The sequence below is a fragment of the Eriocheir sinensis genome, chromosome 9 (genome assembly GCF_024679095.1).
Source record: "Eriocheir sinensis breed Jianghai 21 chromosome 9, ASM2467909v1, whole genome shotgun sequence".
In the NCBI taxonomy this organism is placed as follows: Eukaryota; Metazoa; Arthropoda; class Malacostraca; order Decapoda; family Varunidae; genus Eriocheir; species Eriocheir sinensis.
Genome location: NC_066517.1, coordinates 15007198 through 15026563, shown reverse-complemented (window position 1 = coordinate 15026563; position 19366 = coordinate 15007198). Strand labels below are relative to the sequence as shown.

Here is a 19366-nt window from a genome sequence, read left to right as displayed (position 1 = left end):
TATTGCTGATGACAAACATTCTTCAGACTTTACCCTTTGGCGATAGGTTTCTTGGGGGCGCTGCCGTGACATGTTCACGAGACTTGCTTCAGACCTGCACGATTCACTCCACACGATGTTCGCTCACTATACTCAGCTTTCTGGTGCTCAAGTGAAAAACGCCAATACGTACTGTGGCGCACACACACACACACACACACACACAGAAGGTTACCAATTGTGCATGCGTTTACTAACTTTATATGTTTTAGCGGATCTGTTGAACACGATGCACATCACAGCTGCTTTGCTAATCATTGCAGTCCTGATTGTTTATAAGTTAGTGACACGTGTTCACGGTTGTGCTTCGAGAATCGAGAACCAAATAATCAGTAGCTGGCCACTCTGCCCGTGACGCCATGCCTGAGATATGCGAGGCTGGCGAAACGCGTAAGGGACGTGTATCGGACGAGACGGCGACGTGCTGGCGTAGGGGCGGGTAACACATGCACAGTTGCACGTACAGTAATTCAGGGTGCCCACCACCAGATTTGAAAATATCATGATCTTTTTGGCTAATTCATTTTTTGGTTTACGTTGATTATATGTTTCACTTTTAGGAGGGCATTTTCTTGTAAGAAAATTTGCCAATGTCAAATGAAACCATAGTTTAGTGTTCTTACGTACGTTACCCAAAATGAGTTTCCACTTGTAAATTATAAATAGAAACACACTGGTAGTTTAATCAGATCTAACAACATTTTGAAATAACCAGCACATAAATACGGAGAAACGGAAGAGGGACATCAATCAGTATGTCGTCAAATTTGGATCATATTAATAAGAAATTAGACTCGATCGTGTTCCTGTGCATTCGAAAAAGAATTACGCTCATTAAACTTCATAATTACATTAATGTTGCTATCAACAAAAATATACTTTCCCTTTTTATGCTTTTGAATATTTGTCTTGTATGAGAAGGAAGCCATTCACTGCGGTGCCTGCATTTGCTACAAGACCTTTAGTCTACAAACTACATGATCAGTACAGGACAATCATATATATATATATATATATATATATATATATATATATATATATATATATATATATATATATATATATATATATATACTATATATATATACACACACACACACACACACACACACACACACACACACACACACACAGTCACACACATGAATATATATATATATATATATATATATATATATATATATATATATATATATATATATATATATATATATATATATATACACACACACACACACACACACACACACACAAAGATATATATATATATATATATATATATATATATATATATATATATATATATATATATATATATACACACACACACACACACACACACACACACACATCATTAATGTGTGTGTGTGTGTATATATATATATATATATATATATATATATATATATATATATATATATATATATATATATATATATATATATAAACGAGACACAAGGTCTTCCGAGACGTAACAGATGACGACGGAAGGGTTTGAATGCCACGTCTGCCACCTCTTGTTTGGGGATCACTCGTGAGAGGTCTCACATGAGCAGGAGGTCGTTGAGGGGAGTTCGTTGAGGGACCATGGCCTCATTCCACTTGGTGGCAAACAGGAGGGCCACGAAGAGAGAAATCTCCTCCATGGCTTGCAACTCGGGAGCGGTCAGCATTACTTGATCTCGGAAGAGGAAGACTTTTAGAGCGTAAATTCCCTTGGCCATCCACCTGGCTTGGTGGAAGGCACCTGGGGCACGGAACCTGTAGTCTTTCTCGAGGTTTCCTCCCAAGAACAGGTACGAGAGCCAGAGGAGTTCTTCGTAGTTCTCCCTTGGGTGACTGCCGCTCTCCAGAGCACTCTTAAGCTCGTGGAGGGTTCGCTCTCTGTGCTCTGAGAGCTCCCCAGTCAGAAGAGCATGGAGGCTATCCTTTTTCATGGCAGAGCTCCAAGAAGACTGGTCAATGATGCTCCAACGATCCCTAAATCGAACGAAGAGAGGGATCCGGTCCTCTGGAGGGTCCGTAGTTGCTCTTGAACACGTCCCCCAGGACGACCTCCAGGACGTGGTGTCGGCAGGCCACCCAGAGGAGCTCGCGTCCAAGGCCTTCCTGGATTTTCACGCAGGCTCCTTCATACAGCCCCGTGTTTGATGCTGTCGTGTGGAACACCAAGCCCTGAACTCTGGTCTCCAACTGAGCCTCCGAGATCGCCCTGAGGACAGCTTCTGCCTGAGCCGTGCCTGTGCTGCGCGGTATCTTGGGGACTCCCAGGAGATGTTCCATCCCCCCAGCCGTGACCAGGATGGCGATTCGGTCGACCTGGTACTTGCCCGACAGGTCAGGAAGTAACTTCCCGTCCCAGTGGACAAGAACAGGAATTCCCTCCGGAATGTTTATCGTTTCCGACTTGGCAATGGCCTCCCGATTCTTGTTTCTGTGGCGTCGAATTGTGCTGCGAGACAAGGAGGGACTCCCCAGGTCTTGTCCGGCTGCCATTGCAACGGCTCCCATCGTCCTCATCGCCACAAGGTCCGAGACCTTGAGCCGATCCAAGGTGGAAGTAATGTCCGCAGAAAGGAAGGCCATGGATTTTGCTCTCTGGACTTTACACCGTTTCGGGGGACTGGGACAGGTTAAGTCTACTTCGCTGTCGTCTGTTTCCACGGGGGAGGAGAACGAAGACGAGGTCAAGCTGTCAGACTGTACGACAGAGGTCATGGCTTCCTTTTCCTTCTTCGAGTGTTCCTTCCTCATCTCTTCTGACCGCTCCCTCTCCTTCTTCCTCTCTTGGGCCTGAACTCTGACGCAGTTTAAGCCTACCATGGACGAGGTCATTCGGTCCTCCTGCTGGCTGCGAAAAAAGGCTTTGTCCTCCTCCACGGTCATCCAATCGAGGGCATCTTTACTCGCCACGTCGAATAGGTCCTCCAGATCCCCCTTGAACATTTCCTCTTGCATCCAGGCGGTCTCAGGAGCCCGTTTCCGATGTTTTTGGAGGGACTCATACTTGGTCACCAGGCTCAGGAGCTTCTCCTTGGCGGTTCGGAGAGCGTAGGTCGGGATACCCGCCCTCCCCCAGATCAAGAAGACTGCCTCTATCACCTCCTTATCGGCCACGGCTTTGGTTTTCTTCTCGATTCCGTGGTGAAAGTAAAACTTGCGGAGCACCTGCCCTTTAGAAGGAGGCCTAGCACCAGTTATGTCACATTAAGAGTGCCCAATAAGCCACCATGCTCGCTCCCTTGTAGAAGTTATTATGCACCTGGGGGGAGGAAAACGAAAGACAGCGTTCTGGGGGAGTTGCAAACATAGTCCGATTGCCACGGAATTTTGCATGGATATGTCCGACATGAAGTGAAACACGAGGAACATCATGCCCCTTACAACACACAGCATTTACATTTTCACTGTGTAAACGTGGACCACCCTAATATATACATATATATATATATATATATATATATATATATATATATATATATATATATATATATATATATATATATATATATATATACATTTGTTTTTTATTTTTTTTACGTCGCTGCCTGTTGCGCCGGTAGGCATCTTCCTGGTGGGGCCTGATGGTCGGCCAAAGGCTTCTTCCAGGTGGGGCCTGATGGTCGGCCCAGCCCGTTCTGGCGCAGGCGAGTGTTTATAGTGGCGCCATCTTGCATTGGCTCATGCTGCCCCCCGGAACTCGTTCTTGATTCGCTTGGACGGCTTCCTCTAGAGTCCGGGTTGATGGGTGGTCTTCAGGACAGCATGTGGGTAGTTTTAAGCCACTCGGCGGCGACTGAAAAACCCGAGTGGTAGCGTGGGGATTCGAACCCGCGTCGTCCATCACGCGGTGAATGTGAGCCCAGTACGCTACCGGTTCGGCCACCGCCTACCCATTTTATATATATATATATATATATATATATATATATATATATATATATATATATATATATATATATTATATATGATATATATATATGATATATATATATATATATATATATATATATATATATATATCTATATATATGAGGCGTCTAGTGCTCAAGGGGCGAACAAGCCAATCACTTAGTTTTGAGCTACAGGTCTTCAAAGTCAAGCATAGCAAAAACTTGATGAAAAACATACACAGCAATATCATCATACATCAATAGAAAGTTTTCAGCTAGAAAAATTCGATGGAATCAGTGTTTGTGTGAAATTGTGTTAATAATTATAAAAAAACACAAACAAACACCTAAGGGTGTTTTTTTTATTAATGCATGTTTATTGTCGATTTAATCCAAACTCGGAAAACCAAATAAACATGATGTAACTAACCGCCAGTTTAAATTTCAAGACAAAATTTCCATATTTAGGTGTTTTATGAGTGGTTTACTATTATAGTGCTTTTCCCTCTTAGAGCACTGACAACTGACTTTATTGGCTGCGTTTCCAGCAAGCGGATCGAATCGATTAAATTCATAAAGAATCAACACGATTCATGATTCGTCTTGATTCGCCACACTAATTTCAATGTAACTGTGTACACCAAGCGAATCGAGTCAATTCAAATCATGACGATTCATGGCGATTCAGAATCACTGATTGATTTGGACCCATTTTTTCATCAGTCACAGCGAGTCACCCGAGAAGTTAGCACCATGATAGTGAACATCCTGATTAGTTTAGTCTTTTGATATTGATTTCATGCACCCAAATACTTTGCTGACGGCTACGCCTACGCCTATGCTGCCTCAGCCACAGCAACGTTGCTATATCAGCGACAGCTGATTGATTATTAATTCAGACTCAGTCAGTTGGAACTATGTTGATTCAAAATGAATCGAGTCAAATGATTCTTCATGAATTGAATCGATTCGATTCGCTTGGTGGAAACACAGCCATACACTCTGCAGACTGGCAAAAACACGCTACTTTCACCACCCTTCTTCTGAGCCATAGAGACCAATTTCCCATTTTCACGTTCACAGAGGGTTGCACAGTGCTTCCATCTAGCGGAAACCGGCAAAAACTCAAAATCCGCCATGTTGGCTTGTTCGCCCCTTAATCTCTCTCTCTCTCTCTCTCTCTCTCTCTCTCTCTCTCTCTCTCTCTCTATATATATATATATATATATATATATAATATTATATCCTTGAAAGTCTCACTGATATCGTTTTCTGTGTTCACTGCCATCTGTTGGCTATGTTTGAAATTATTCATATAAATACTATCCGTAGTGTGCCCTGCGGCCAGGCTGTGTATCTGCTGCCCTCGGGAAGTTTTGGACTTGTGGTACCGCACGACCAGACTCGTGAGTTTGTTCTGAGGTTCTGTTGCATTGCCTGAAATAGGTCTGTATTCCTTATCAACATTTGATTTTGCTTTGGTTTAGTGCAGTGATTCCCTTAAGTGTTTGTGTCCCCTTGCGGCACATACATCCGCATTACACCACTGCAAGGTTTATGCTGGCTTCATCATGTAAATCTGACTTTCACTATTATAGTAACGTACAGAAGGTGTGCCGTACCTTTTATTTATGAGCGGTTTTCAGTTAAATATGAATAATACTATGGCCAGCACGCCATATTACTGAATCATCTATTATGAAGTAATTAAATGTAACAAAATTTACCTTGAATTTTCTTTTCATAACAAATACATGGGTTAACTGCTATAATTACTGGAAAATACTTATAAAAACTCTTAGATTCCATACCAATAATAGCCTACATAGACATTTTAGAATCTTCAGATTTCTACAGATTTTATTTTCATTCAGCTCAGATTTCCAAAAAATTTTGGTGGCAACACTGCTGGCGAGACGCGTAAGGGACGTGTAATCGGACGAGGTGGCGACGTGCGGGGCTGCTGGCCGTAGGCGCGGTAGCATGGGCGGTAGAGACAGGGAACACTTGCACAGTACTTCTGGGTGCCTTCCCGGGTTGGAAAATATCAAGATTTTATTAATACTAATGATAAATTCGATTTATTTGATTTAACTCGGATTTTACTTTAAACATAAATAGAAATCCTCAGTAGTAATCGTTTCAGTGATTTGATTACTGGAAAATAATCGACTAATATTTTTTCAGATAGTAATCGAAGTAATCGATTATAAATAATCGATTACGCCCACCACTAGCTAGCTAGGGAGGCCATAGCCTCCCCAATGTTTTCTATATCGGCCTCAGAATGCCCTTAAGTGCTTATTAAAAAAAAAAAAAAAAAAAAAAAAAAAAAATCCCACACCTGCGCATGCCCGCTTCGCTCGCCATCTCATGAACATATATGATGCCCTTTAGCCTCCTCCCAAAAATCTGCCAAAATTACTGGCCTGTGTGTGATTGCTAGTGTGGTACTGTGGTTATACTAGTGTTGTGTTGTGGTATGGTGGTAGTGTGTATAGTATTGTAAAAATGTTTTTTGTGGTAGTATGGTATCGTAGCGTGGCAAGATGTGTGGTGTGGTGATATGGTAGTGAAGTAAGGTGTATGTTATGGTGGTGTTGTGGTAGTGTGGTAAAGCGTGTGGTAGTATAGCAGTGTTGTGATAATGTGGTAAGGGGTAGTAGTGCGGTGTGGTGTATGGTGTGGTAGTGGTGTGGCATGATGGGCATTGGGCTGGCGGTATTGAAGTAGTGTGTCAGGGTATGTAGTATCATTTAGCAGTATTTTCATACAGACATGAGACAGTTTATAAAATGCAATTAATGCCATTGATTTCACATAACTGTTGATTTGGTAATTTGTACACTTTGGATGGATATGTGAATTAAACTGAAATATTTTCATTGTCTTCTAGTAGATAAGTTTGTAATCAAATTTACCTCTTTATGAAAACAATATGATACCTACAGTGTAACAATAAATCAGTCCTTTCAATATAAATTAAACAGCACCTGCCTGCACGTGACGCTAATTACTATTGAAATGCCCGAATTTTCTCTTCACTACACTCCCACACGACCTCTGCGTGTAACGAAACACACGATAAATTAATCCAGACAAGGAAAGGTTTTGCCGGCGCCGGGGATCGAACCCGCGACCAGCGAGACGGGAGAGCCACTCCTTTACCAGTCGGCCAAAGAGGTACCCCTCCTTGAAAGAGGGAGTTATGGGAGGCTCGCCCATCAGGCTTAGTCGCCGCACTACACGGCTCCCCATTCCTATGTAGATTAATTTCTGTGTGTTGAGATTTCCTATTTTCTATGAACTTCGGAGAGCATGGCCCATTACTCCACCTGTTACCCACTTGGGATGACACAACAGAACCACAGGAGAGGATGCCCACTGCCTTGCCACCAGTGAAATGCCCGAATTTTCTCTTTTACTACACTCCCACACGACCTCTGCGTGTAACGAAACACACGAGAAATTAATCCAGACAAGGAGAGGTTTTGCCGGCGTCGGGGATCGAACCCGCGACAAGCGAGACGGGAGAGCCACTCCTTTACCAATCGGCCAAAGAGGTACCCCGCCTTGGAAGAGGGAGTTATGGGAGGCTCGCCCATCAGGCTTAGTCGCCGTACTACACGATTGTTTAATTCAAAACATGTACTAAAACAAAATACGAAAGTGCATGTATATGAAATGGCCCCCTGACCTGAAGTATTCTCAGGCCGCAAGTACTACTTTTCTGCACCTGAATTTGTGCTGGGTGAGCTTAAACAGTGCTAATCAGAAACCATGTTACGTCAAGTCCAGTTCCCACCAAAAAGTTCGTTGACACAGGTCTGAGGCAATTCCTCCAGGTGATGAACATACAACATTGTTTCTGTTAATCAGATGCATAAAGAGGAAGGTTGGCAAGACAACAAGAATCAACAAAATTTATATAACTTCAATGTCTTACATAAACTGAAAACATACAAGTTTACACTTGTGATAATCATTATGAATTTGATCATTAAACAAGAGGGATGAAGAGAAAAATCTAAGATGCATATAAATAGCATAAAAGTACTAGAATGAAAAAAATAATTACCAAGTAAATTGGGTTACAGTCACTTACACTACACATTCACCCATCCTCTTGCCTTGACCCTAACACTGGCAGACCATTACATCGTCACCGACACTAAATAATTTTCCATAATCTATCATTGGTCTAAGATTAATGGTCCTTGTCTGAAGAAAATATTCCCAGTTTATTCTCTACTTCAAAGTTTCAGCCTGAATCAAATACGTGAAAAAAACTAACAAAAAAATATCTGAAGGAAAAAAAGAAGATAAACTGAACACATGAAATCCTTGTAAATTTAATGGCCAATGTATGATCTTAAACCTCTGACAAGGTATGGAACCCTTTTGAGTTGCCAGTAATGGTGTAGCAGACACAGCCAAAGCAAGGGTCTTGGGCAATAATGGATTATATAACTATAGTCGGTTCACCCCAGTCTGAAGTGTGCATTATCGCGCAACGGCAACCTGCAGCCACACGGCGTGTCCGATTTTGTGGATACTGTATGCTAGCCTACGCATAGTAAACATTCGTCAGTGTCAATAATATGCAGGCAGCAATAACAAATACCGTCAATTATAGTCCAGTATGAGTTAAGAAAATATTGTCAATGTCGCAAATAGCTGTTTTGGTAATATAAAGCCTGATAATTTTTTCTCGGTGGTGGACAGCTTCAAGGCTGTTTAATCATAATCAGCGATCTTGTGAATTACCAAAACAGCTATTTGCGACATTAATATTTTTTAACTCATAATCGACTATAATTGACGGTATTTGTTATTGCTGCCTGCATATTACGGACACTGACGACTGTTTACTACGCCTAGGCTAGCATACAGTGTCCACGAAATCGCACACGCCGTGTGGCTGCAGGTTGCCGTTCCGCGATAATGCACACTTCAGACTCGGGTGAACCGATTATAGGAGTCCACTCCCCTGATCAACAGCACTTTCTTGTTTCTTGGGGCTTAGCTCTCAAGGCTGCTTATATGAGACATATTATCCTGTGTTCTTTAGCTACTACCACCGCTGCGGTCGCTCTCTTCATCTTGTGTGTTGAAGAGCTTCTGTTTGTACCAGTTGGGTAGGATGTCTTCCAGGTTGGGATCGCAGTAGTGGCGGATTTCATAGAGTGCCGGAGCAGACTTCTCAAAGCGATGAACCACGTCAGGTTCTGCAACCACCCTTCTTTTGACAAAATTGAGGAACTTGTCCAAGACATTGATGCACACTGAGGGTTCCCACTCTCCCTGGAGAAGGAACAAAGAAAGTGTCAGTATTCTAAAACTTTACTTAACAACTAATTTATGATCTCAGTCAACTAGTCTGGTCCTGACCTGTGTCCTTCAGCCTCATTCGCATTACACGCTCATCAACCGGAGTAACCTCAACCACAAATGGCTGCAGTTAGCTGGAAATGCTCTTAGCTACCCCCTAAAGACGGAAGCCATTGCTCATGCCGGTCCAGTAGTAGGTGTACCCCTCTCACTGATTTCCCCACTGCCAGGCCTGCTCGTCTCCTCAGTCTTCTGAGCTTATTTGATAGGTAGGGCAGTCGATCATCGTCCGAAAGGCTTCGGACGTTCTGGGAGCCCACACGTAGAGCCCTCGGAAGTTTAACCCCGGGGCTGGTTCTACCACCCCGGCCACCCCAAAATCAAAAAGAGTGGCTAGGGGGCCCATCCTCCTTCGAGGTGCAGGGGTCCCGTGAACTTTGCCCAGCACCCGTCACTGACGGCAGGCACCCTGAATGCGGATGCATCGGAGAAGTCTCACGCCACGATCCCGACCTCAACCGGTAAGTTTTTATAGGGGGAGGGGGTGGAAACCCCTCCTTCAACCAGCCCAGATCATGGGCTAGTTGATATAAACTAAACTTTTATTATTATATATTAATCTTTCTGTTAAATATTGTTACACCAGTGGATGTGTTTGCGATGCGATGCGAAAGATTTACCCCTTAATAGGGGACAGGGCCTTAGGCCTAAAGGCGGCCTTGTAAGAGGGGACGAGCACTTAACAACTTGTGACGGGGGTGGGGGAAGCCTCCGCCGCCGCCACAGACACTAGGGGTGGGCAGGTACCGGTACCAGTACCGGTACTAACGGTACCAGCTAAACGGTACGGTACCGGTACCAGATTGCTCGGTACCGGTACCAGATTGCTCAGATTTATTTATTGGATTTATTGATAATCCTTCATGTCCGATTTTTTTTTTTAGGTTGCTAATAAATATTGTTATTGTTATTGTTATTAGACTATGATCGAGTACATCCATAATAACTATACATGCTATTTTTTTATCGAAAAAATAAATATTCACTTCATTCAGAGAGAGAGAGAGAGAGAGAGAGAGAGAGAGAGATCACCACTCAGTGAGTGGATATCTCGGTGATATGGGTACTCGATCATAGTCTAATAACAATAACAATATTTATTAACAACCGAAAAAGGAAAAAGAATCGGACATGAAGAATTATCCAGTAACTCCAATAAATAAATAAAATAATAAAATAATGGAAACGGGAGCTGTGATGGAAACGAAGAGCAGGACAAAATGGTGGGAACTTGGGGAGACGGTCAGCGAGGCAGTGACTCAGCGTCTCCACACAGGGCCCATACCGTGTGATACCACATGGAGGCGGGCGAGCGCCGAGCGTCATTAAGATCCAAACGGTACCGGTACTAGCGGCAATGCTCAGTGCCGAGTGATCATTAGGGATGGGCAAGTACCGTTAATTTGAGTACCGGTAGTACCGGTACCGAAAACTCAAGTACCGTTAGTACCGGTACCGGTACCCGAAGGAGTTTTTTTTTCTTAATGACTTCTGATGAAATTCCCAAATAAATTTCCTGTAAAGAAAACTCTCTCTCTCTCTCCTTCAACTTAATATCAACTAGAGTAGAAATGCAACGTTTAGGAGCCTTCTGATTAATGTAAAATCACTCAGACCACCTAGTCTGGACCATGGGGTCTGTGTGGTCTGATTTTCTATGTAAATCTATGTAAATCTCTCTCTCTCTCTCTCTCTCTCTCTCTCTCTCTCTCTCTCTCTCTCTCTCTCTCTCTCTCTCTCTCTCTCTCTCTCTCTCTCTCTCTCTGAATGAAGTGAATATTTATTTTTTCAATAAAAAAATAGCATGTATAGTTATTATGGATGTACTCGATCATAGTCTAATAACAATAACAATAACAATATTTATTAGCAACCTAAAAAAGAAAAAGAATCGGACATGAAGAATTATCCAGTAACTACAATAAATAAATCAAATAATAAAATAATGGAAACGGGAGCTGTGATGGAAACGGAAAGCAGGACAAAATGGTGGGAACTTGGGGGGACGGTCAGCAGGGCAGTGACTCAGCGTCTACACACAGGGCCCATACCACATGGAGGCGGGCGAGCGCCGAGCGTCACTAAGATCCAAACGGTACCGGTACTAGCGGGAATGCGCAGTGCCGAGTGATCATGACGCTTCCCGGCACCCAAGTGATCATGAGGCTTCGCGGTACCAGGTACCGATACCAGGTACCGGTACCTGGTACCGCGAAGAATCGATTCCTCGCGGTACCCGGTACCGGTACCTGGTACCGCGAAGCCTCATGATCACTTGGGTTCCGGGAAGCTTCATGATCACTCGGCACTGCGCATTGCCACCAGTGATGGATCTTAGTTGAGTACCCATATCACCGAGATATCCACTCACTGAGTGGTGATCTCTCTCTCTCTCTCTCTCTCTCTCTCTCTCTCTCTCTCTCTCTCTCTCTCTGAATGAAGTAAATATTTATTTTTTCGATAAAAAAATAGCATGTATAGTTATTATGGATGTACTCGATCATAGTCTAATAACAATAACAATATTTATTAGCAACCTAAAAAATAAATCGGACATGAAGAAATACCAATAAATCCAATAAATAAATCCGAGCAACTGGTACCGGTACCGAGCAATCTGGTACCGGTACCGTACCGTTTAGCTGGTACCGTTAGTACCGGTACTGGTACCGGTACCTGCCCACCCCTAGTGATCTAAAGGCTTCCCGGCACCCGAGTGATCATGAGGATTCGCGGCACCAGGTACCGGTACCTGGCAAGTTAGCAACTTATGGGCCAGAAACCGGTAAATACGCGGCTCTTTAGTACGATAATCTGGCAACCGTGCGGCTTGGGGAGCGAGGAGTTGCATGCGAGACGAGCTGAGGGACGGACCCGGACGAATGGTAGACGCCGTGACTGGGCTGAGTTGGGGTGTGATCGTGTTCGTGCCTGCTGAGAGCCGTGTGCGTCTCTTGTACGTGACTGGGTCGTGCCGCTGTGTGCCTGTATAACCTGTACTATGCTCGAGAATTGGTGTACTGTGTATGGAACGAGAAACTAGTGTTGAACGTGCGTTTTCTTTATGCCCCGGCTTCCGGCGTTCCCTCCTCGGTGTTCTGTGGGCCGGTGTCGGTGTCTGGCGCCCTTCTTGCTGTTCACGACCCTGTGTTTTCAGCACACCACCTGCCTGCCCGGTGTTGGTGTGTGGTGGGGGGCGGCGTAACAATATGTTAAGTAAGTTCACCAAACACAAAATTTAGTTGGAAATATTTGTGGCAACCTGCTGGAGTTAGTGTACAGCGATTGTTAGTAGTGCTGCTCCACTTGTTTGCCACTCCTTGGTAAAGGTTCGCAATTTATCCTAGCCGTATAAGTCGACCCCTATTTTTTGCGAGATTTTTTCAGGCTCAGATAGTTGATTTGTACGCCGTAATTTACGGTAATTGATGATCTTAGTCAGCTAGTCTGGTCCTGTCCTGGCTTTTCTAAAACAAAAACGAACAAAGAAATGTTACAACTTCACCTCAGCCAAACCAGGGATGTCATCTGTTTGTAGCATCTCCAGTGTGTGCACCACTCCATCTTTGTTCCTTTTGCCTACCAAAAGCCTTGGGATGCCGGCTATTTTGTTTTCAACCCACCTGGTGTTCAGGGCATACCTGTAGCAAAAGTAATGCACAAAACTAAATGGCATAGTAAACATATTTTTCTTTATTATGTCATGTTCAGTGAATCACAGTATTTTTTCAGCTCTTAAGATGTATTTGGTTTGAGCATCAATGTGCACTGCTGCTAGTCTCCATGTTGAATACACCTTTTAGTAGTTAGGGATTCTTATTGATTTTCAATGCATGAATATATAGTGCCAATGTTTCCTTATGCATGACACTAAATGAAATGGCGTGGCTCAGGTTTAACCTCTTCCATCCGATGACGTATAAACACGTCATTCCACTCCCATCGCGCATTCCGATGACGTATATGTACGTCATATTCTAATTAGTTTACGATAAAGGTAGCTAGCCATTTCCTGTGGGTTGTCATCTTTAAAGAATTGCGGATAAATATGCTAGCATGGAGGGAAAGGGCAATGATCGAAGGGAAGGGAGCCCATTGAGATTTTAAGGAATAGTGTAGTTCTGCCAACCTTATCCTATTACTCTGAAACATACATATGGAATATTCTCAACTGGCAAGGGTATGTGTAGCATTAAAAAAAAGTTACTTCAGCAGAGTATGTGGTTGAAGATGGGATGATAAGGGTAAGTAAGAGGTGTAAATCAGATGTGATGTGGATGTCAGAGTAGTAGGTGTCAAGTGTAGAATATGTAGTAAAGTGGGTAAAGAATAATTAATGCACTGAGAAGGATTGAACATGTGTCTTGAGCATACAGAATTTTGATTGTGTAAAGAGGATTTGAGTCAAATAACAGGCAAGGGATGACAGGGAGTCCACCTTTTTGGTGGACTGAGGAAAACATGAAGAGGCAGGAACAGAGGGGTGGATGTTGCCCTTTAGCTGCTTCCTTTCCTGTAAAAAAAAAATTATATATATATATATATATATATATATATATATATATATATATATATATATATATATATATATATATATATATATATATATATATATACACACACACACAGAGAAGTGGAGATTTCTGTTTTGGTTACCCCTTCTTATTTTGAGCTTTGACTCTCCTTAGCTTGGAAAATAGTTATGATGTAGTGAGGTTATTGCCATCATGGACAGAAAAAAATATAGAACCAATGAATGCTTACTTCCTATAGTTTCGGTTACGACGCTCATTCGGTGTGGTTGATTCCAGCCGTGCTTTCAGTCTCACAAAGCTACTCATATCCTTGAAGTCTTGCTTGTGGAGTGTTGGGTCTACTGCATCTGTGTGTGAGCAGAAGAGCACCGGCATCTCGTTCAAGTGTAGCTGCAGCACACATCGAAACTGACAGTCACATTCCAGGACATCATCAGGATCCCCTAAGAAGGTATGAAGTAAGTCATTTTGTTTGTCTGTGGCAGTTTTATTATTTCACTTCTGTTTTACTTGAATGCAATTTATGAATCTACCTCACTAACGGGTTTCGACTGTATTGCAGCTTTTATCAGTGATAGACTACCTATTTTATTTCAACTTTAATTTTGTACTTTAATAATTTCAGGGGAGGTGGTGACCGAGTGGTTAGCGTGCGGATGTGGTGAGCCCGCGGACCTAGGTTCGAAACCCACCGAAACACGCTGATTTTTCAGACCATCGCTGAGTGGCGGAAGATTACCCACATGCTGCCCGGATCTTCAATCAACCCTAACTTCAGCGACTTCGTTCAAGAGGAACAGCGCGGGGACAACATGGGCCAAGCAAGTCATATATCACTTCAGCCACTATAAGTAAAATTCGCCTGCGCCACCAAGAGGCTGGGATCGCCCAAGAGGTCCCTCAAGAAAACCTACAGCCGCTATAGGCAGCACTTCAAAAAAAAAACTTTAATTCTAAATATTTTTTATTTGCGCTCTAATTTCTTAAGCCGATTCATAATGTTACGTGCATTTGTATAAATTCCTTTGGGTGTAACTTCAGATGCCAAAAAATATATAACCATCCAGTGCTACAATGCTGTCCATACCTCCTGTCATGTACTGCTCAAACTTGTGGCCATACATTTCCACGACGCTGACTCCCTGCTTCTCCTTGTGTTTCTCCTTATCTGGATTACTCATCAAGTATATTGTTCCTTTGAAACTGGTAGTGTGAAATACAACAGGTATCAGTGTTATGAATAACTGCAAACCTAAAAGTTCATTAAATATCCTGAGTCGCACAAAAGGGAACTTATTCAAAGGGAGGTTGTGTATTTGATCATTATTGATATTTTAAAGCTCAAAGTTCTGAAACAAGATTACAGGGATTATGGCATATTTAATAATTTACAAAAAAACTGCTTGAATTGTATTTATTTAGATTATATTTTTACTTTTATCTTTATTTTGTACAATAATAATAGTGCAGTATTGATAAGTACTCACTATTTGGCAAATACCACCCATTCAGCAAACTTGTGTTGTGAATTTGTATACGGGGCCTGCATAAATTTTGTCAGCATTCTCCTTGTGCTCACAAAATCAGCCGCCAGTCTGTAGACACACCGTGAGTTGCATGCGGGTGAGACAAAATTACACATTGAATCGTCACTATTTTTTTATTTATTTATTAGCTTTAATGCAGATGCGCAGAGATATGTTGCCACTTATGGTCATAAACTGATTTTTCCAGTTGAGGTTTAAAGTGAAATCAACCATACTGTACTGCTGAGGAGGGTGACCACTAACCTGTCTGAAGAATTGGCTCTAACTTTTTCCTGGTTCTTAAGAATCCACAGAAGAAGGTTCCTGAAGCCATCACCTCCCGTTTTTGTGAAGGTTTTGACTCTATTTAATCCCCTTTTGAGGTCCATATTCACCTGTAAAATTGAAAAACATATTGCATTGGTGCTCATTTTATGAACACGAATGTGTGGGATGATGAATTCTTGAAAATACTTAGTAGTATAAATGAGTTACATGGCAAATGATGATTGCTTCAGCTGTAATGCAGTTCATTATATTATTATTATTATTATTATTATTATTATTATTATTATTATTATTATTATTATTATTATTATTATTGTTATTGTTATTATTTTTATTATTATAATTATACTTATTATTATTATTATTATTATTATTATTATTATTATTATTATTATTATTATTATTATTATTATTATTTTTATCATATTGTATTATTACTGTTATAATCATGTATAACAAAAAATCTGTAAACCTAAGGTGCAGGTACTGAGCTTTTAAAGTAAAGTTTATGCATACAGTAAGGCTAAGCTGCACTTGAACCTCGGTGCTAATCGCCGTGGGTAAGAACCATTAAGCCTTCCCCCACACTCCCCAGCCACCCGCTTATCCAGCAGCCCATAAGGCCGGATTGTGATGGCCCAAAGCTCGGAGAAAAACTCCCAAGGTCTTCAGCCACTGGGATCCCATGGCTCCATACGTGTCTGCCTCCCGTTGTAGGGACTCGAATTTAACTCCCAGGGTGAATGTGGAAAAATATTTATTCTTCTTAACAGATCAATATCTCGTGTTTTGTGAGAGTGAGGTGTCATGTGTGATTATGGAATGAGTCCCATCAGAGGGTGAACAGCTGGGTGAGCTCCGAAACCCCTTTACCACTCTTGTGTCTTGCCTTCATAAATTCGTCGTCCGGAATGTACTTTTGACTCAATATGTGCATCATGGAGTTGTCGTATAGAATTTTCTTCTTGCTGTTCACAGAGAACGACCCCAGCACCGTCGGCGGGAGCAGTGGTGGGGCCTCCCCCTCGTACCTTTTGGGGTACAGCACGATGAAGCAGTCTGGAATATATAGGCGGTCAATTGAATATGAATGCCAGTCATGCTCCATCTAGTGCCACCTCTGTAAGCAGCAATCTTGAAAGGTAAACTAACAGCACCATAGTTTCCACTGTTCACTAAAGCCTAGTCCACACCACACTAGAGCTCTTTACCCGCATACCTCAAATCTCAGACCTCGCTATCATTTCCAATTGGGGCAAAAGGAACCTGATGCCCTTGAATGCCTCAAAAACTCAATTTCTCCACCTATCAACTCGACATAATATTTCAAACATCTATCCCCTATTCTTCGACGACACTCAGCTATCACCTTCTTCTACACTAAACATCCTCCATCTATCCTTAACTCAAAATCTTAACTGGAAACTTCACATCTCTTCTCTTTCTAAATCAGCTTCCTCGAGGTTGGGCGTTCTGTACCGTCTCCGTCAGTTCTTTTCCCCTGCCCAGTTGCTATCCATATACAGGCGCCTTGTCCGTCCTCGTATGGAATATGCATCTCACGTGTGTGTGTGTGTGTGTGTGTGTGTGGGGGGGGGGGGGGGGGGAACACACACAGCTCTTTCAGACATAGTCTAAACGCTCTTTGTCTCATCAACTCCTCTTACTGACAGTCTTCTATATATACATATATGCATACCTCTTAAATTCCGCCGCCATGTTGCATCTCTTTTTATTTTCTATCGATATATTCACGCTGACTGCTCTTCTGAACTTGTTAACTGCATGCCTCCCCCCTTCCCGCGGCCCCGCTGCACACGACTTTCTACACTTGCTCACCCCTATACTGTCCAAACTAGAGTTGTATCGGATGTCAGATTTCAGAGATCCGCGGATGCGGATGTGTATGCGGATGTCATATGTACATATTTTGCGGATGCGGAAGCGGATGCGGATATCAGTTTCTACCAAATTGCGGATGCGAATATGAAATTGTGACATCCTCACGGATGCGGATGTGGATGTGTTCAGGATTTTGGTAATTCACTATATACCTACTATATAGTGAATGGACCGTATTGGCTATACAGGCAGCGCCACACGTGGCCAGTCGGTGAACTGTCAAAGCAGTACTTTCCATAGAATTCAAGTTCTGTACTAGAGTGCGTCTGAGGCTGCCTCCAGGATACAGGGCCTTGGTACCGCCACCGCTCCAAGCCAACGACTGCACACACTTTACTCCTACCCGATTTCCTGACTCTACTATTTGACATGGAGAAAAACTGAAATCGGGTAGGAGTGAAGTGTGTGCAATCATCGGCTTGGAGTGATGGCGGCACCATGGCCGTGTATCCCGGAGACAGCCTCAGACGCACTCTAGTCTATAACTTGAACTCTATGGAAAGGACAGCTTGGAGTTGAGTGGCTGCATGTGGCGTTGCCTGTATAGCCAATACGGCCCATTACCAAAATCCTGAACACATTGTAATTACACTTCTGCTGTGAAAAATCCCCTTCATCGTTAACTCTGCTCGTACGCCAGCTACACCACCGGGCACACGCCACAACACGACAACACTCGTGCGATAAGAAGTGCTCAGCGCTTCCAGTTCATATTTTTAAGTCTTATTTTTGTATAATTACACAATATATAGTTAATGACGAAGCACTGAAATCTTTCTTGTGAACTTTAAGAGGGAGTAGGGTCTACATACACATTACACAGACATGCATAATGCAGGTATATATTGTTTACAAACACAAATACATAGTACATACACACACCATCACACGACACACACAGTGACACACATTTTCAGCCACCAAAGGTGGGCATTCCGCAATTTAAGTCCGCTAATCGCTAATCCGCTAATAGCAGACTAACAAATACTTTGTGGAATAGCGTTAGCGAAAAAAAAAGAATAATTAGCGGTTTTGCAGTTAGCGGAATGCCAAAATTATGGTCCGCTAACGCAAACCTTAAAAAACCGCTTACTATGAAATTTCCGGGAAATTCAAGAATATTCTTGAAAGTGTGGAGAAACTTCTAGCCAGGATCCTGGACCCCTTCAATCCATTCGTCTGTCAATTGCAGCCTACTATCAATAGGGGAGGTGACATGACTCTCCCACTCCAGTAGGGATGGGCAAGTACCGTTAATTTGAGTACCAGTAGTACCGGTACCGAAAACTCAGGTACCGTTAGTACCGGTACCGGTACCGGTACCCGAAGGAGTATTTTTTTTATCTAATGACTTCTGATGAAATTCCCAAATAAATTTCCTGTAAAGAAAACTCTCTCTCTCTCTCTCTCTCTCTCTCTCTCTCTCTCTCTCTCTCTCTCTCTCTCTCTCTCTCTCTCTCTCTCTCTCTCTCTCTCTCTCTCTCTCTCTCTCTCTCTCTCTCTCTCTCTCTGAATGAAGTGAATATTTATTTTTTCGATAAAAAAATAGCATGTATAGTTATTATGGATGTACTCGATCATATTCTAATAACAATAACAATATTTATTAGCAACCTAAAAAAGAAAAAGAATCGGACATCAAGAATTATCCAGTAACTCCAATAAATAAATAAAATAATGGAAACGGGAGCCGTGATGGAAACGAAGAGCAGGACAAAATGGTGGGAACTTGGGGAGACGGTCAGCGAGGCAGTGACTCAGCGTCTCCACACAGGGCCCATACCGTGTGTTA

At 42.5% G+C, this 19366-nt stretch overlaps 2 protein-coding genes across 3 annotated transcripts in view; both read right to left on the bottom strand.

Annotated features, from left to right (window-relative positions):
* Nucleotides 1–200, bottom strand: part of LOC126995942 (decapping and exoribonuclease protein-like) — a 32710-nt gene extending 32510 nt beyond the window's left edge. For both annotated transcript variants that reach the window (XM_050855858.1, XM_050855859.1), the window contains exon 1: nt 34–200. In XM_050855858.1, coding sequence (XP_050711815.1) covers nt 34–72 — 39 coding nt within the window. In that variant the 5' untranslated portion in view covers nt 73–200. The remainder of the gene's footprint in view (nt 1–33) is intronic.
* A 7644-nt stretch (nt 201–7844) lies between these two features.
* The window catches only part of LOC126996285 (uncharacterized), a 79959-nt gene continuing 68437 nt past the window's right edge, over nt 7845–19366 (bottom strand). The window contains 3 exon segments of the mRNA XM_050856662.1: nt 7845–9236; nt 12829–12964; nt 14088–14101. Coding sequence (XP_050712619.1) covers nt 9000–9236; nt 12829–12964; nt 14088–14101 — 387 coding nt within the window. The 3' untranslated portion in view covers nt 7845–8999.